Here is a 19,264-nt window from a genome sequence, read left to right as displayed (position 1 = left end):
AATCTTTTTCAGGTAGTTAAAAAATAACATTCTTAGGAATATTATGCACATTTTAACATGTAGATTTCTACAATACTTACAATAATATAAACACTCTTTCCAGTTCCTGTTGGTCCTACAAATATTGAAGGCTTTTGATGGGTGGTCAACAATTCCATTAAAGCAGAGCATTGAACCGTGTCCAGAGTTGGTACAATGATTTCATTAAACATCATATCCTTAGGAATTTGAGGAGTATCTGCCAATTTCTTTACCCATGGTTCCCATTTTCCTATTCCCTGTTTATAACAAACAGCCAAATGGTGAATATTGTTATAAAATACTTTTAAAAGCTCTGTTATCCTGTGCCATTGTAGAAAAGATCAAAGATCAAGACCAAAAACAAAACCAGAAACCACTGATATTTACGTATTTGTTTTTATTCTTTAAAACACTTCACTCTGAGTTTTAAAGTTAAATTTTGTGTTAAATTGAGGAGAAACTAGCCTTTTATATGAATCAAAATGAAGTGGCAATGCTGTGATATTTCTGATTGCTAAAACCACTGATTATGTTAACCCAAAGATCATATATTTTGGCCAAATCTTAGATTCTTTAATGGCACAGAGAAAACTAATCAGTGCACTGAAGAATAAAGAATTTTATTCAGTAAGTGTTAACCAATATAGAATTTTTTTCCCTAGAACATCAGCTGCATGTTGCTCATACTTTTATAATGGTATGTATAACATAAGCTTATCATTTTAGGTGAGTTTTTTTTAATTGTGGTTAAAAAAAACTCCTAAAATTTACCTTCGACCATTTTTTAAGCATACAGTTCAGTAGTGTTAACTATGTTCACATTGTTGTGCAACAGATATCTAGAATGCCAAGATTTGTTCATGAGAGATTACTATTATGAATTAACATTATACTATATCTTTGTATCCAATTACCTTGTCAACTAAAATTTGTATTTGCTATGCAGGCTTTAGAACAAAAACTTTCAAAAATAGCATGTTAACTCTCTTGCCTTAGAAAAACATCACTGCTCTCTTCATTCTTACAGAATCAGATTTAAGTTCCTCCTCATTCAAAACACATCAGAATTCAGACCCTCCTTCCTTCATGTGTCCCACATTCCAGCCCCACTGATGGACCTACTGTTTCCCAATATGCCCAGGTCCCTGGATCTTCCCACAGGGCACTCTTTTGGCCTAGAGTGTCACATGACAGTCTTCTGAAGAGGTTAAGAACTCACTGAGGGCAGCACAGTGACTTACTCATTTTTGTATCCTCTGGCACGGTGCTATGCATATAGTACAGATTTTTTTTTTTAGGAGGGTGAATTCACATCAAGTTGAAGAACTGTATTGCAAAGAAGTATCTAGAACTTTCTAGAACTGAAGAAGAAACAATGTCCTTCCCATATTCTTGATAATCTTTTGTAACATGGATCTTTTGCCACCATATGGGAAAGGAAAGATTAAGAATCTTTCTGGAGTGAATATTCATTTAGAGATTTTGTGATACTGGGAAAAATCATGTAATATCTCTGAGCCCTAATTTCCCCAGTGGGAAGATTTGCAAAATAATACTATCTTTCCTATTTCACTGAGATATTGGGAAACAAACAGAAATGATGGTGGAAAAGCTTAGTAAACTGCAAGATGCTCTGAAAATGCAGGGTACTGTTAATAATTTGAAATAAAATAAAATTAGCAAAAAATAATAGGATAATATCTTGTGGCTGGCAGGGTAAAGAATCTCTTCTGAGGTGGGCTTGGCAATACATCTCAAGAGCCATTAAAATTTATAAATTGATACAGCAAATTCCTTTTCTAGGAACTTATCTTAAAGAAACAATTAGATATGTACACAATGACTTGTATACAAGAATATTCACCAGGGCGCCTGGGTGGCTCAGTTGGTTAAGCGACTGCCTTCGGCTCAGGTCATGATCCTGGAGTCCCAGGATCGAGTCCCACATCAGGCTCCCTGCTCAGCAGGGAGTATGCTTCTCCCTCTGACCCTCCTCCCTCTCATGCTCTCTGTCTCTCATTCTCTCTCTTGCAAATAAATAAAATCTTAAAAAAAAAGAATATTCACCAAAGCAGAAAAACTAAGAAACAACAAAAACAGATCAATGTCTAAGAGTAGGAAACTGTTTGGATAGATTATGGTCCATCCAGATAATAGAGTCTAGGGAGGCTTTAGAAAAGTAAGTTCATTAAAGAAATATTGGTGAGATAGGATTACCCTCTGGGGATACAGTATGATCCAATTTCACTTCAAGCTCCATATTTAAATAGGTATTCCTAAACACCCTCAATACAGTACTCATATGAGCTGTTACACATAAACAAGTAAACAAACACCACCCAGGTTTTATTGTCTAATTCATTTGGGAAGTGTTGAATTGCCACTAACCCAGCTATGTTCCTACAGGACTTCTTAGCACCTGTGATATGCTAACATGTACCATATGAATCCCAAGAGGTATCCTAAAACAGCATGCACCTAGTGCTGGACTAGATATCATACTGTGTACTTATATTTAATGAATCCAATACGCCCATCAGTTGTTATTATTTATCTTATTTTATCAAAGAGAAAAACAAGGTTCAGAAAGATTACTAGTCCAAGGCTATACAGAAAGAAAGTGGCTTTACAAGGATTTAAACCCTGATGTGTCTGACTTCAAAGCCAGAGCACCTTCCTCTACTACCCCATGCTGATTCTTAAGGTAAATAGTGTTGACAAGATGGCCCCAGGGCCTTTATGTGCCATATGTCTCCAAGGGAACTTGCCTGTTCGGTAGTTGTAAATCTTGCTTCAGAGCTCTTACCTCAGTGACAAACTGATAATCATAAATTGTTCCTTTTTCAGGAAATGGGACAGTTAGTGCTTTTGAAGACGTTTGTTCCATGCCACTCAGTAATTTAAATTTATTTCGAGTTAGTTCTGAAATTGGGCCTTCCATTAGTTCTCGAAGAATCTTATCAAATTTCAACCGATCATCATCTTTACAGGAAGCTCCAATGGACCAGATCAATGAAAACAGAAAAATGCCCTGCATTGGAGAGATGAGAAGATGAGTGCATTAAAGAATAACTTTAATGTATTCTTGAAGCTTGAATCAGATTAGATTAATATCTTTGAAAGAAATTTAATAAACTAATATGTTATAGTAGGTTATCTCAGGATTTTATAATAATTAGATTTTAAAAAATCAAATTGCATGTCTTAAAAAATCTTGCTATCGGAAAAGATAATACAATGCAAAGTACACTGTGAAACCTTAGAATGATTAGTCTGGTAAATCACGTGATATTTTAAGTACATGGCAGGACCCTGATATTAAAAAAGCACATTGAGATAACTTTTTATTAAGGCATATTTTCATAAGGAATAATCAATACCCACAATATACTTGCTTTTTAATTTAAATTTTGATAGTGTTTTCTTAAAAGTAGAACAAATTCATATTTGTTTATTTACCTGGTGTAATAACAATCTGAGCATTGATTGCATAACTAGAACTGCCATTCTGCAAGCCTTCTTCTTACCAGGCTTAGGCAAGAAAACAGAGCAGATGACAAGACCCAACACTAAATAAGAAAACCTATTTTCTTCTTCTTTTTTTTTATTATTATGTTCAGTTAGCCAACATATAGTACATCATTAGCTTTTGATGTAGTATTCAATGATTCATTAGTTGTGTGTAACACCCAGTGTTCATTAAAACATGTGCCCTCCTTAATACCCATCACCCAGCTACCCCATCCCCCCAACCCCCCCTCTCTTCTGTAACCCTCAGTTTGTTTACCAGAGTCTAGAGTCTCTCATGGTTTGTCTCCCTCTCTGATTTTTTCCCATTCAGTTTTCCATCCCTTCCTCTGGTCCTCTGTGTTATTCCTTATGTGGTTTCACTCATATGTGGAATATAAGGAATAGCATGGAGAAAACTTATTTTCTTAATTTAAAATCAAATCCCCCTTTTATTTAAGATTTATTTATTTGAGAGAGAGAGAGTGGGAGGGGAGGGGCAGAGGGAGAGAATCTCAAGCAGACTCCCAGCTGAGCATGGAGCCCCAATGTGGGGCTCGATTCTATGACCTCAACATCATGACCTGAGCTGAAATCTAGAGTCAGATGCTTAACTGACTGAGCCACCCAGGCACCCCCTCAAATCCCATTTTTAATGCCAAAACAAACACAATCTTGACTATGCTCTTAAAAATTTTGGGTTCTAGGGCGCCTGGGTGGCTCAGTTGGTTAAGCGACTGCCTTCGGCTCAGGTCATGATCCTGGAGTCCCTGGATCAAGTCCCGCATCGGGCTCCCTGCTCAGCAGGGAACCTGCTTCTCCCTCTGAACTTCCCCCCTCTCAGGTGCCCTCTCTCTCTCGTTCTCTCTGTCTCAAATAAAAAAAAAAAATGGGGGGTTCTACTTCAACACTGTTTCCTACTCCTAGATTACTAACAGGCTGTTTCTCTCTGAAAACTGTTTAAAACTAAATTAAAAATTAAATTATTTAGAGGGAGAGCAAGATGGCAGAGGAGTAGGAGACCTAAATTTCATCTGGTCCTAGGAATTCAGCTAGATAGTTAATCAAACCATTCAGAACACCTACAAACTCAACAGGAGATCAAAGAAAAGAATAGCAGCAACCCTCTGAACAGAAAAGCGACCACTTTCTGGAAGGTAGGATGTGTGGAGAAGTGAATCTGAGGTGATATTCAAGAAGACAAACCATGGCACGGGGGAGGGAGTCTCCTCAGCCAGCTACTGGCAATCAATAGAGCAGTAGAGCACAAAATTGGAACTTTGAGAAGTCTGCTCCACTGAGGGACATCACTCCAGTGGCTAAGCAAGGGTTGGAACCCTCGCTGGGACAGTGTGGTCTCTGGATCCTCGGGGTCACAGAAAGACCAGGGGTGCCTGAGTGCAGCAGAGCTCCCAGGTATCGGAGCGGGGAAGCCAGCTGCAAAGATGGAGCTGAGGAGTGGGCTCTCAGCTCGGGGTTGCCATAAACCATGATCCACGGCACAGTCGGGCCACTGCTCTTCCAGCAGGGACCCAACAAGTGGCAAACTTTAACACCCCCCTCACTGAAATGGACAGATCACCTAAGCAAAAGATCAACAAGGAAATAAAGACTTTAAATGACACTCTGGACCAAATAGACTTCACAGATATATTCAGAACATTCCATCCCAAAGCAACAGAATACACATTCTTCTCTAGTGCCCATGGAACATTCTCCATAATAGGTCACATCCTGGGTCACAAATCAGGCCTCAACTGGTACCAAAAGACTGGGATCATTCCCTGCCTATTTTCAGACCACAATGCTTTGAAACTAGAACTCAATCAAAAGAGGAAAGTCAGAAAGAACTCAAATACATGGAGGCTAAAGAGCATCCTACTAAAGAATGAATGGGTCAACCAGGAAATTAAAGAAGAATTAAAAAAAAATTCATGGAAACCAATGAAAATGAAAACACAACTGTTCAAAATCTTTGGGATGCAACAAAGGTGGTCCTAAACAGAAAGATCTAGTAATACAAGCCTTTCTCAAGAAACAAGAAAGGTCTCAAATACACAACCTAACCCTACACCTAAAGGAGCTGGAGAAAGAACAGCAAATAAAGCCTAAACCCAGCAGGAGAAGAAAAATAATAAAGATTAGAGCAGAAATCAATGAAATCGAAACCAAAAGAACAGTAGGACAGATCAAAGAAACCAGGAGCTGGTTCTTTGAAAGAATTATAAGATTGATAAACCCCTGGCCAGACTTACCAAAAGGAAAAATGACCCAAAAAAATAAAATCATGAATGAAAGAGAAGAGATTACAACCAACACCAAAGAAATACAAACAATTATAAGAACATATTATGAGCAACTATATGCCAGCAAATTAGATAATCTGGAAGAAATGGATGCATTCCTAGAGATGTATAAACTACCCAAACTGAAACAGGAATAAATAGAAAACCTGAACAAACCCATAACCATCAAGGAAATTGAAGCAGTAATCAAAAATCTCCCAATAAACAAGAGCCCAGGGCCAGATGGCTTCCCAGGGGAATTCTACCAAACATTTAAAGAAGAAATAATACCTATTCTTCTGAAGCTGTTTCAAAGAATAGAAATGGAAGGAAAACTTCCAAACTCATTTTATGAGGCCAGCACTACCTTGATCCCAAAATCAGAGAATTACCCCATCAAAAAGGAGAACTACAGACCAATATCCCTGATGAATATGGATGCAAAAATTCTCACCAAAATATGAGCCAATAGGATCCAACAGTACATTAAAAGGATTATTCACCACGACCAGGTGGGATTTATTCCTGGGCTGCAAGGTTGGTTCAACATCCGCAAATCAATCAATGTGATACAATACATTAATAAAAGAACAAGAACCATATGATCCTCTCAATAGGTGCAGAAAAAGCATTTGACAAAGTACAGCATCATTTCTTGATTAAAACTCTTCAGAGTATAGGGATAGAGGTACATAACTCAGTATCATAAAGCCATCTGTGAAAAACCCACAGTGAATATCCATACTCAATGGGGAAAAACTGAGAGCTTTTCCCCTAAGGTCAGGAACACGGCAGGGATGTCCACTATCACCACTGCTATTCAACATAGTACTAGAAGCCCTAGTTGTTGTCTCAGCAATCACACAACAAAAAGAAATAAAAGGCATCTGAATCAGCAAAGAAGAAGTCAAACTCTCACTTTTTGCAGATGATATGATACTTTATGTGGAAAACCCAAAAGACTCCACCCCAAAACTGCTAGAGCTCATACAGGAATTCAGTAAAGTGGCAGGATATAAAATCAATGCACAGAAATCAGTTGCATTTCTATACACCAAGAGAGAAGAAAGAGAAATTAAGGAGTTGATCCCATTTACAATTGCACCCAAAACCATAAGATAACTAGGAATAAATCTAACCAAAGAGGCAAAGAATCTGTACTCAGAAAACTATAGAATACTCATGAAAGAAATTGAGGAAGACACAAAGAAATGGAAAAATGTTCCATGCTCATGGATTGGAAGAACAAATATTGTGAAAATGTCTATGCTACCTAGAGCGGTCTACACATTTAATGCAATCCCTATCAAAATACCATCCACTCTTTTCAAAGAAATGGAACAAATAATCCTAAAATTTGTATGGAACCAGAAAAGACCCTGAATAGCCAGAGGAATGCTGAAAAAGAAAAGCAAAGCTGGTGGCATCACAATTCCGGACTTCAAGCTCTATTACAAAGCTGTCATCATCAAGACAGTATGGTACTGGCACAAAAACAGACACATAAATCAATGGAACAGAATAGAGAACCCAGAAATGGACCCTCAACTCTATGGTCAACTGATCTTCAACAAAACAGGAAAGAATGTCCAATGGAAAAAAGTCCCTTCAACAAATGGTGTTGGGAAAATTGGACAGCCACATGAAGAATGAAACTGGACCATTTCCTTACACCACACACAAAAATGGATTCAAAATGGATGAAAGACCTAAATGTGAGACAGGAATCCATCAAAATCCTTGAGGAGAACACAGGCAGCAACCTCTTCGACCTCAGCTGCAGCAACTTCTTCCTAGAAACATCGCCAAAGGCAAGGGAAGCAAGGGCAAAAATGAACTATTGGGACTTCATCAAGATAAAAAGTTTTTGCACAGCAAAAGAAACAGTCAACAAAACCAAAAGACAACTGACAGAATGGGAGAAGATATTTGCAAATGACATATCAGATAAAGGGCTAGTATCCAAAATCTATAAAGAACTTATCAAACTCAACACCCAAAGAACAAATAATCTAATCAAGAAATGAGCAGAAGACATGAACAGACATTTCTGCAAAGAAGACATCCAAATGGCCAACAGACACATGAAAAAGTGCTCAACATCGCTCAGCATCAGGGAAATCCAAATCAAAACCTCAATGAGATACCACCTCACACCAGTCAGAATGGCTAAAATTAACAAGTCAGGAAATGATAGATGTTGGCGGGGATGCGGAGAAAGGGGAACCCTCCTACACTGTTGGTAGGAATGCAAGCTGGTGCAGCCACTCTGCAAAACAGTGTGGAGGTTCCTCAAGAAGTTGAAAATAGAGCTACCATACGATCCAGCAATTGCACTACTGGGTATTTACCCCAAAGATACAAATACAGTGATCCAAAGGGGCACATGCACCCCAATGTTTATAGCAGCAATGTCCACAATAGGCAAACTATGGAAAGAGCCAAGATGTCCATCAACAGATGAATGGATAAAGAAGATGTGGTGTATGTGTGTGTGTGTGTGTATACACACACACACACACATACATACAATGGAATATTATGTAGCCATCAAAAAATGAAATCTTGCCATTTGCAACGACGTGGATGGAACTAGAGGGTATTATGCTAAGCAAATAAGTGAATCAGAGAAAGACAAGAATCATATGATCTCACTGATATGAGGAATTTGAGAAACAAGAGAGAGGATCATAGGGGAAGGGAGGGAAAACTGAAACAAGATGAAACTGGAGAGGGAGACAAACCATAAGAGACTCTTAATCTCAGGAAACAAACTGAGGGTTGCTGGAGCGGAGGGGTGGGAGGGATGGGGTGGCTGGGTGATGGACATTGGGGAGGGTAGGTACTATGGTGAGCACTGTGAATTGTGTAAGAATGATGAATCACAGACCTGTACCCCTGAAACAAATAATACATTATATGTTAATAAAATTTTTTAAATTAATTTAATAGAATATACATAATATGAGCAACATCTTGACCACATTAGAAGTGCTACCATTAACAATACATAATTTTTTATCAAGGAACATTCAAGGTCCATTGATAATTTTATTCCTATTTGAAAAATGTGTTTATACATATTTTCTTGCTTTCCTCAATGTTAATATATATTTATACACACACATATATTTTAAACAGTTGTATCTCAAGAAAAAGGGAAGAAAATCAAGGAAAAACACAAAGAATTATTATGATTTGCAGGTTGAAGGAGAGGTGAATCTGGTTATCAAATGGTCACTGCTGGGGCGCCTGGGTGGCTTAGTCAGTTAAGCGTCGGCCTTCGGCTCAGGTCCTGATCCCAGGGTCCTGGGATGGAGCCCGGGATCAGGCTCCCCGCTCCGCAGGGAGTCTGCTTTTCCCTTTCTTCTGCCCCTCCCCTTATCCTGCTCATGTGGGCATGCGCGCAGACAAGCATGCTCTCTCCATCTCAAATAAATAAATAAGATCTTTAAAAAAAAAAAAGGTCACTGCTGTCCTGGGGATTGATAATTTCTGAGGCTGGTTAAATGACCTAAGATCTGAGTAGCAGATCTAAGGGTATCACTGGGGTTCACCCAAACCTCATGATGCAATGGAACTGCCAGTAGAGAAGCTTCCTTACAGGCACCTACTATTTTCGTTGCCGTCCAGCCTCTAGTGCCAGGGGAGATATGAAGTTATTAATCAGGAAGCTTTGGGGAAAGCAGATGTCTTTCTATTGCAAGATTCAAAGGCAATGGACCTTACCTCCAGTAAAGAGTATGTTTCTCGATCATTTCTCTCTCTCACCTTGACTTCATCGGCAAAGTCATCCATAAAACAGTCTATTAGATTCATTAAGGATCGGACTAAGTTTGTATCTGAAGTAGGAGATAATTCCTGAAAAATCAGGGGGAAAAGTGTATAAAACAAATTAACTTAAATTAGGCACTAATTAAAATAGCATCAACTAATACTTATTGAATTTACTTAGTCCTCATAGCCATAGTACCTATGAAAAGGCACTATTATACTTCACGTTTTGCAGGTGGGAAAATTGAGGCACAGATCAATTCCCTAGTCTATTGTGTGGCACCACTGGATGTCCTGTCCCGTGGATGCACTCTTGAACCACTCCTACACTGATTCCCAAAATCAAAAAGTTTACTTTTACATGGTCAGTTGCATTCATCAATGACCTAGAATCTCTCTTTATACCGATTTTGTAAATCAAAACACTAAAAAAAATCTTTCAGAGAATTAAAATTAATGAATGTGTTTCCAAACTTATTTTCTACATCTTTACAGCAGTCCTCGTAGTAAACTCACTCCTATGAAATAAATTTGCAAGGCTTGAAGAGCACAAAATGTTCCCAGAGTGCTGTAAACACCATGCACTTTACTTTTTTGGGTCTCACCATGACAGTTTATAAAATAAATGCAATAGTGTGTACGGCTCCTAGCACTGTGCACCACATACAGCAAGTTCTCCACAAATATGTGTCTTCTTCCCTCCAATCTTTAGAGTGGTATCGCTTCGTGGTTAACACGTAAGCATTAACTCTCTGAAACGGACTCTGAAGTTTAGAAGCAGCAGACTTCATCTCCAGCCACTGTCCCAGTAGAAACAGGCAGAAATGACAACGGAGTTTCTAAAGATGGGACTAAGTATTATTGACGCAAGACTAAAATACAAAATAAGACACTTACTACTATATAGTAACTAAGAGGAATCCAAAATTTGAAAGGACAGAAGTGCAGAGTACATTTTATTTATTTTATTTTTTAGTTTTTTTTAAATTTTATTTTATTATGTTATTAGTCATCATACATCATTAGTTTTTGATGTAGTGATCCACGATTCATTGTTTTCATATAACACCATTTTAGAAGCTCGTATTAAAAGTGTGTTTTCTCTTTTGCTACTGAAAAGATAGTTATTATATGGAAAATTCATATATTCGTAAGACCTACATTCTCTGACAATGTAGGGGTTGGGGAGGGCACCTATAGCTTATTCTCCAAGTTTAACTGTTTTTGAAACATGATTACTTCACATCTTCAACACATTTCATGTTTGTTTGGTATTTAAATTTTTTAACAGCCAAGCTTCTTGAAAGAGCAGCATACCCCGCTATTTTGGCCAGTTGCTCCCACATTCAGCCAACTGCCCTGGAGCAACCTTGTCTCTTCCCTGAAAGTGTTTGGGCCATGTCCTTCTCCCCATGATCTTCTCAATTGTCAAATCCAAGGGACATGTGCCACTCCTTTTCTGCCCTGACCTGTTAGTGGTTTTGGTAATACCGACTATTTACTTCTTAAAAGGCTCTCCTCCCTGAAATCGCAGCTGCACCCGGGATTCTATTCTTTGCTCTGTATCTTTTTTCCTCTTTAGGTAATATCCACTGTCATGATTTTAAATTCTGCTTTCCGCGTCTGTAGCTTGAACCCAACTTGTGCCTTAAGCTTTTCTATTCTATTTCCAACTAGCAGGAGAAACAGCAGCCCTGTGTGCCTCTATTTGTTCCAGAGCTAAAGTCATCCTTTTTTTTTTTTTTTAAAGATTTTATTTACTTAATTGACAGAGACTCAGCGAGAGAGGGAACACAAGCAGGGGGAGTGGGAGAGGGAGAAGCAGGCTTCCCGCCGAGCAGGGAGCCCGATGTGGGGCTCGATCCCAGGACCCCAGGACCATGACCCGAGCTGAAGGCAGACACTTAACCATCTGAGCCACCCAGGTGCCCCCAGAGCTAAAGTCATGCTAAAAGACCTTTGGCTGACATCTCCCAGAGCAGAAATTAAGCATACTTTCCCTACAATTTCCAGCTGGGGAGGGTTTAAGAGCCTGGCTGGAACTAGATCAACTCTCAGAGGCAGGAGATTTCCATTCATGCTGTCCTTTCCCCTCATTGTATCTTTCCCCCTGCACCAATCCCCAGGATACACTGAACGAAGGAAAAATGGATTTGGACTCCTTTCAATCTTCTACCGGGGACTGACTTTCCTCCCTGAATCCCAGTTTTTTAGCCAACAATAGTCATCTCTAAACAAGTAGATGCACTTGTGCTAAATAGAGTGGCTTCCTCATTTAGCCTGCCTGAAGCAGTAACATGTTCCTCCATTATTACCCACTATCTAATTCCTTGATGTCATAAATGAATTACTTTTAAAAAATTGGCCTTTTGCTGATTATAAAATAATACATATTTATTCTAGGAACTTTGAAAAAGAAAGAAAATATATAAAATATATTAGTCCCTGAGAAATGAGAGATAACATTTTAGGATATTTTTACCCAGATGTGGTTAGGTGGACTTTTAAGAATTTTTTTTTTTAGGAAGGAATAGATTAGCATCCATACATTTTCTCAAACCCTAAAATCCCTCATTAACTTTTTTTTTTGAGAGTAAGTATATAAATTAAAATCTTTTTACTTTAATCGGGTAAGTTTTTAGTTAAACCTGTTAAATTATTTTAGTATCTGAGAGTTGACATTAACAATAGATATTAAAATGAATTTATTTGGCTGATTTGGATTTTCCATTTATTTAAGTCTTAAAATTCTCATCCCTCTTACCTTTGCATGCTTTCTAATAAATTCAACAGAAACTGGGACCATTCTGTCAAACAAGCCTACTATAAATTCTTTCTGAATAAGACTAATCGCAGCAGGTAGAAGATTTATCCAAGACAACATTAGTGGTCTCCAGCCTAACATGTGAGGCTCCATGTAAATCATACCACATCTGGAAACCTGGAAAAAGAAAAATTGTTTACTGTCAAGGTAATGTTTCTATAAGAAATATGACTTGGTACATCTGTTTCTTATAACCTTCAGAAAATTCTTTTTAAAAAAGTTTAATTTTATGTAATTTCATGATCTAAATTTTTGTGTATGACTTTACCAATGGTTTTAGATAAAGAGGAAAAAATCCCTGACTCTTAAATTTGTCGAGGTAAGTCAAAAGATATGCCTGTTCTTAAAGAATTGGAGTACTATTAAAATGAATTCTACTAATTTTTTCCATTCAAAGTCAAAATTACTAAGTAAGAAAAGCATTTATAGTATTTCAAATTTATAAGCAGATGTCAAAATTGAGAACTTACAGTAGCAGGAGAAGCAACTTCCAAATCCATTGGTTCGAAAATAAGATTCATTTGTGGTGACATCTGAATAATTTCCCCACTCATCAGACACAGCTTTTTGTTATCATCCAACACCGTATTCATATTCTCAATCCACACTGCATCTACTGGTCCATCGAAAATTAACCATTTCCTATCTGGCGTCTGGTTTATGCATATGATGAATAAAGGGCAAAAATTAATAGTGATAATGTAAGGAAACAGTCCAATAATGTTCCACAATTTAAAAATGTAACTCCTAAAATTAATTTCACCATGAAAATGTAACAGCATCTTTTGAATAAAGTGTGTGCGTGTATGTGGAGAGAGAGTCACTGAAGAAACCTATATATGCCATGGACGAGACAGAAATATAACATCTTTTCTCAAAATCCCATCTTTTCCAATGTTTCTGGACTCACATATAACATGTTTTAGAAAGTATTATGAGAAAAAATATAATTGCCAGGGAAAACAGTTTTCATTGAATTATCTGATTCTATGTAGTATTATGTTCATACAGATTTAGCACTCTTGGGTGCTAAATCAAGTTTTTTCTTCCCTCCACTGAATGAATTCACATGTACACACCCTCTTGGGTTGAATGGTTTCATGATGATACAGGAAATTAATATATGATTCAGTCTCACAATGATAAATATGACAATATTTGCACATTGTCTGAACTACAGTAAATGCTCAACAAATATTAAGGAGTGGCCAGGTAGTCACTGGAGAGTACAAAAGCTGATTCTCCTTTCCAGATCTTATGAATCTGCTTTTTTGGGCACACAGACAATGCCCTGGTTCACTTGCAGCAAATATGAATTCAAGTTGAAGTGGTGAGGGATTTGAATCCATCCTAACACTTTCTCAGGCCCTTAGGCCCTGTAGATTAACTGCTTTAATCTACAAGACAGCGGACCCATCATAGACTCAGGCTGCCCCACACCCACACTCAAAAGCCAGCTCTGGCCATGCTCAGGAAGCAAGGAAGAGCTCATACCTCAGGTATCACCTCAAGATCAACTTTCCCTTGCACTGCTGGCTTCCCATGCCTGCTAATCTTCACTTTGGGCAACACGGCCATCTAACAGCAAGATGCTGGGCTCTACAGTCTGAAGGACCTCACTTTTCTTTTTTTTTTTTTTAAAGATTTTATTTATTTATTTGAGAGAGAGAGAATGAGAGACAGAGAGCAGGAGAGGGAGGAGGGTCAGAGGGAGAAGCAGACTCCCTGCCGAGCAGGGAGCCCGATGCGGGACTCGATCCAGGGACTCCAGGATCATGACCTGAGCCGAAGGCAGTCGCTTAACCAACTGAGCCACCCAGGCGCCCAGGACCTCACTTTTCATTTGGCTTTACTACTTACCAGCTGTGTGACTTTAGGTCAGCTCCTTAACCTCTCTGAGACAGTGTTTATGGGGCAAAATGTCCTGGAAAATGTAATGTATGCTATGTAACTGAGTATAAAATGGCACATATCTCATAATCATTTCTGTATAAATAATGTGACTACATACATTATCTAGAGATGTCATGTGTTAATCTGGGCCAGAGTGCATCCATTGTGAAAGGAAAGAACCTGAGAAGTTGTATCAATGATCTCACACCTCCATCTGCCTCACAGTTACTTTTATCCTTGAAATTACTAGTAAAGCCTGATACTGGGCAAGATCTCTGCCCCATGAAAGCCAATTCTTATGTTACTTATTGTCCGAGGTCCTTGAGCCATTAAGAGCAGTGTTGAGTTTTGACATTTTTCTATTATTACACTGACGAAAGAGTCATGGTCAGCTGGGTCCTTAAGTGGATAAAGAGTACCAAAGTCAGGACACATGGTAGGCAGAATAAAGGAAACTTTTATTTTAAAAAGATTTAATAAATTAAATGTCTCTAGACTAGGACCCTTCTCTTTTTTTTTAAGACTTTATTTATTTATTTGAGAGAGAGAGAGAATGAGTGGTGGAGAGGCCAAGGGAGAGAGAGAAGCAGACCCCTGGCTGAGCAGGGAGCCCAACGTGGGGCTTGATCCCAGGACTCTGAGATCATGACCTGAGCTGAAGGTAGACGCCCAACTGACAGAGCCACCCAGGCATCTCCCCCTTCTAAGACCAGACTTAGCAAGCTGTCTCCCATTTGATCACACTCTGTGCACAGCCTGCTAACCTACAGCAATCAAATTAACACTCAGTGGTCTGTGGACTCCTCATAAGAGCAGGCAACAGCCATCAGCAGAATAAGCCAGGAGGAGGTTAGTGCCCATTCTCATTCACAACAGTCAGTGGCTGGCACACAGGCAGCCCATTCTCTTCCTAACATGGTAGGGCCAAGTGTTAGAACTTCAAGGCATTGTTTTATAAAGGTCTGCAATTTCTTGTCTAAGAATTGGAGCATGCCTAACAATGAGTGGGTATGACTGAGACAGCAGCCCAAAAGGTGGGCGATGGAAGAACATTGCTGAGGGAGGCAAAAGCTCACATTATTCAATGTTCTCTTTCCTCTGTCCTTTAACCAGAAAAAAAGAGAGCCAGGAGTGCTTTTCCCTCCCCTTGTTTCTCCTGCTGTCTCCTCTCTGCACACCAAGGCAAAGGGTCTGGCCAGCCTGGCCTCTGGCATCTCTATAGGTGCTAACAATGTTCCTCACGGAAACACTGCTGGACCATCCAGGATTGTGTTTTAAATAAATACCTGGGACTAGAAATATGTTTGAAACAACTGGAAAACAAGTCAGAAATGTGTCAGAAGGAACTATGACGGTCTTTCTGAATGCACACACTCAAGTGCTAGTGCTTACCGTTGAAGTAGCAAATGCTCTGAAGCTGACAGCGAGGACACCATCGGACCACTCATGTGACACCACGTCAAACTGTCCGTACAGCTGACCCATGGTGACAGACTTGGGGTTTAGAACAGTGATTTGAACCTTGTTCTCTTCCATCAACCCCTTAATGGGGGAAAAAAGAAAAAAGCCATTCAATTAGAAGGATGTTGTCTTTATACATAAAAAAAACATGAGTGGATATGTAGAAAATCCTAGACTCCGCAAAGAAACTACCAGAAGCAAGGAGTGCAAAGCATACAAAGTCGATATGTAAAGACTGGTTGTATTTTCTATACAGGGCCAATGAACAACTAAAAAAAAAATAAAATTTTACAAATACCATTGACAGTAGTACTTAAAACTCATGAAATGGTAATAAATTAGCAAATGATGTGAAAGAACTATAAACCTAAAACTACAAAAGGAGAGTTGGCAATTTGTTTTTTTGTAAAGGGTCAGATAGTAACTATTATAGGCTCTTCAGGTTACATATAGTTGGTCACATATTCTTCTCCGTTTCTCTTTCTTTTCTTTCTTTCTGTTTTTTTTGTTTTTTTATAAACCTTAAAAAATGTTACCACCATTCTAAGTTCTCTGGCATTAGAAAAATAGGTTTGGGGCCAAAGCTGGCCTATGGGCTCTAATTGGCTGACTCATGCTACCAGACATTCTCTGAGAGAAAATTAAAAGATCTAAATACACGGGACTATGTTCCATTCTCACAGAACTGAAAAGTTAATATTCCTAAATTGTCAATTTTGACCAGAACCTTGAAATCTGATGTGGGAATTATACAAAAGATGTTAACACCCTTAGGGCATGAGATTTTATGTTTTTAATTAATAGATGTTATTTTCTTAGAGTAGCTTTAGGTTTAAAGAGGAATTGAGTGGAAAGTACAGAGTTTCACATATATTCCCTCTGCCCCCCAAGTCCCCTACCGTTTCCCCTACTATTAAAGACTTGCATTGGGGTGGTATATTATTATGAATGATGAACTGATATTGATACATTATTTTATTTTTTTGAAAGATTTTATTTATTTGACAGAGAGAGAGCAAGAGAGGGAACACAAGCAGGAGGAGTGGGAGAGGGAGAAGAAAACTCCCCCCACTGAGCAGGGAGCCCGATGCAGGGTTCGATCCTAGGACCCCAGGATCACAACCTGAGCTGAAGGCAGACGCTTAACAACTAAGCCACCCAGGTGCCCCTATACATTTTTTTTTTTTAAGATTTATTTATTTGAGAGAGAGAGAGCGCACATGAGTGCGAGGGGCAGAGGGAGAGAGAATCTCAAGCAGACTCGGCAGTGAGAGCGGAGCCTGACTTGGGCTCAATCTCACGACTGTGAGATCACGACCTGAGCTGAAACCAAGAGTCAGATGCTTAACTGACTGCACTGCCCAGGTGTCCCTGATACATTATTACATTATTTAACTGAAGTCCATGGTTGACATTAAAGGTCGCTCTTGTGATGTACATTCTACAGGTTCTGCAATGCATAATGGCACATATCCATCATTACAGTATCATATACAGAATAGTTTCACTGTCCTAAAATCCCCTGTGCTCTTGTCATCATTTCTAAACATAAATATATATATATATATATATTTATGTTTTTAATTAATAGATGTTATTTTCTTAGAGTAGCTTTAGGTTTAAAGAGGAATTGAGTGGAAAGTACAGAGTTTCACATATATTCCCTCTGCCCCCCAAGCCCCCTACTGTTTCCCCTACTATTAAAGATTTGCACTGGGATGGTATAGTATTATGAATGATGAACTGATGATACAGTATTTTATTTTTTTCAAAGATTTTATTTATTTATTTGACAGAGAGAGAGCAAGAGAGGGAACACAAGCAGGAGGAGTGAGAGAGGGAGATATACATATATATATATAACATCTTTTATATAATTTTGTATAATTCCCACATCAGATTTCAAGGTTCTGGTCAAAATTGACAACTTAGGAATATTAACATTTCAGTTCTGTGAGAATGGAACATAGTCCCGTGTATTTAGATCTTTTAATTTTCTCGCAGAGAATGTCTGGTAGAAATGATGATAGATGATAGATAGATAGATAGATAGATAGATAGATAGATAGATAGATAGATAGATAATAGATAGATATAGATAGATATAGATATAGATATAGATATAGATATAGATATAGATATAGATATAGATCATAACAAGTAAAACTCTTCCCAACACAGCCTTCTGACAACCACCCCCAGGGCTTGGGACACAAACTACCAAACTCAAGAAAAGATGTGGAATAACAACACTAAACAATAAAACAAGCTCGAGGTCTTCACGTTCTTCTCTGTGCCCACCAAAGGGATAACAACACATCATCCTACATTGAGAAGTATGGGAAAGCTCCACCCTCTTAGTCAGAGGAAGTTGTTGCCACTAAAGCAAGACTTTTGTCCCTAAAATGCAGCAAGGCCAGTGAGACTCCACAATCAAGATATCATGATCACAAATCCCATTTGGCTACAAACAATGAAATATGTGAAGCAAAAACTATTCAAAATACAAAAAGTAGACAGAAGTGCAGTATTAGTTGGAGAATTAAAAATAGCCTCATTCCTTTAGCATGTCAAAGTAGACCAAACTGTGATGTGTAAGATGGGAATTGTGAGTAATACAAGCATTTATTGCATTTGTGTGCACATGTGTTGTATAACACAAAACACACTTTCACTCCAATACCACAAGCTTCCAATCACAGAAGTTTACATTATTAATCTAATCACCCAGAACATGAAAAATACTCTCTTGAAAGTATGAAAAGAAAGCTTTCAGTCTTCTCATGTTTTCAGATTTTTTCTACAACATGTGTTACCTTCATAAATAAAATTTTGAAAAGAAGTAAAAGGTTGACCAGCAAACCTATGATAGATCCTTCATACGCTAAACTTCATAATTGCTTCATGTTACCTTTCTAGTAGTATTTTCCTTTTGACTCATTTTTTTCCATGATTTTAAGTTGCTACATTGAACTGTCTTTAAAATCACTATACATTCTATCTTGCACAAAGTTGATTATGAATAAATCAATGCATTAATAACACTCACCTTTTCACATATGTCATTTAGTGCTCCAGCTAAGACACGGTATGCACTGGTTTTTCCTCCAAACGGTTCCCCAACAATCATAAAACCATGACGCACAATCATCATTTCATATATTTGAAGTATCTTCTCAGAAAAGAATCTGGTCATTTGCAAATTCATGGATTCACAATTGTCTTTGATAGCTGCTAGCAAATCATTATAATCTGGTTTTGGTAATTTCACACCAGGAAACAAATCTGAAGTGATTCCCTGATGATAGATGATTTGGGGATTTAGATTACATATCTGATAGCCTCTCTCTCTCTCTCCACACACACATCCACACACACACATACACATATACATGCACACACACGCACAAACACACATACATACACATAAACGTGATGAAAGTCCTCCCATCCTCATATTTAATAATGATGTAAATAGAGCCATTAAATAGTTCAACAG

The 19,264-nt window shown here is 38.3% G+C and overlaps 1 protein-coding gene across 1 annotated transcript in view; it reads right to left on the bottom strand.

The window, feature by feature from the left end:
• DNAH7 (dynein axonemal heavy chain 7) overlaps positions 1-19,264 on the bottom strand; it is a 243,597-nt gene that overhangs the window by 134,783 nt on the left and 89,550 nt on the right. Inside the window, exons 30-36 of the mRNA XM_035008349.1 lie at positions 18,815-19,063; positions 15,697-15,846; positions 12,882-13,064; positions 12,352-12,528; positions 9,543-9,674; positions 2,828-3,052; positions 81-278 (exon numbers count right to left, since the gene is read on the bottom strand). Of these exons, the coding sequence (XP_034864240.1) occupies positions 81-278; positions 2,828-3,052; positions 9,543-9,674; positions 12,352-12,528; positions 12,882-13,064; positions 15,697-15,846; positions 18,815-19,063 (1,314 nt within the window). The remainder of the gene's footprint in view (positions 1-80; positions 279-2,827; positions 3,053-9,542; positions 9,675-12,351; positions 12,529-12,881; positions 13,065-15,696; positions 15,847-18,814; positions 19,064-19,264) is intronic.

This window comes from Mirounga leonina, unplaced genomic scaffold (assembly GCF_011800145.1).
Source record: "Mirounga leonina isolate KUSES-001 unplaced genomic scaffold, KU_Mleo_1.0 Mir_151, whole genome shotgun sequence".
Taxonomy (NCBI): Eukaryota; Metazoa; Chordata; class Mammalia; order Carnivora; family Phocidae; genus Mirounga; species Mirounga leonina.
The sequence above is the reverse complement of the archived record's forward strand: the minus strand, read 5'-3'. Positions and strand labels throughout refer to the sequence as shown.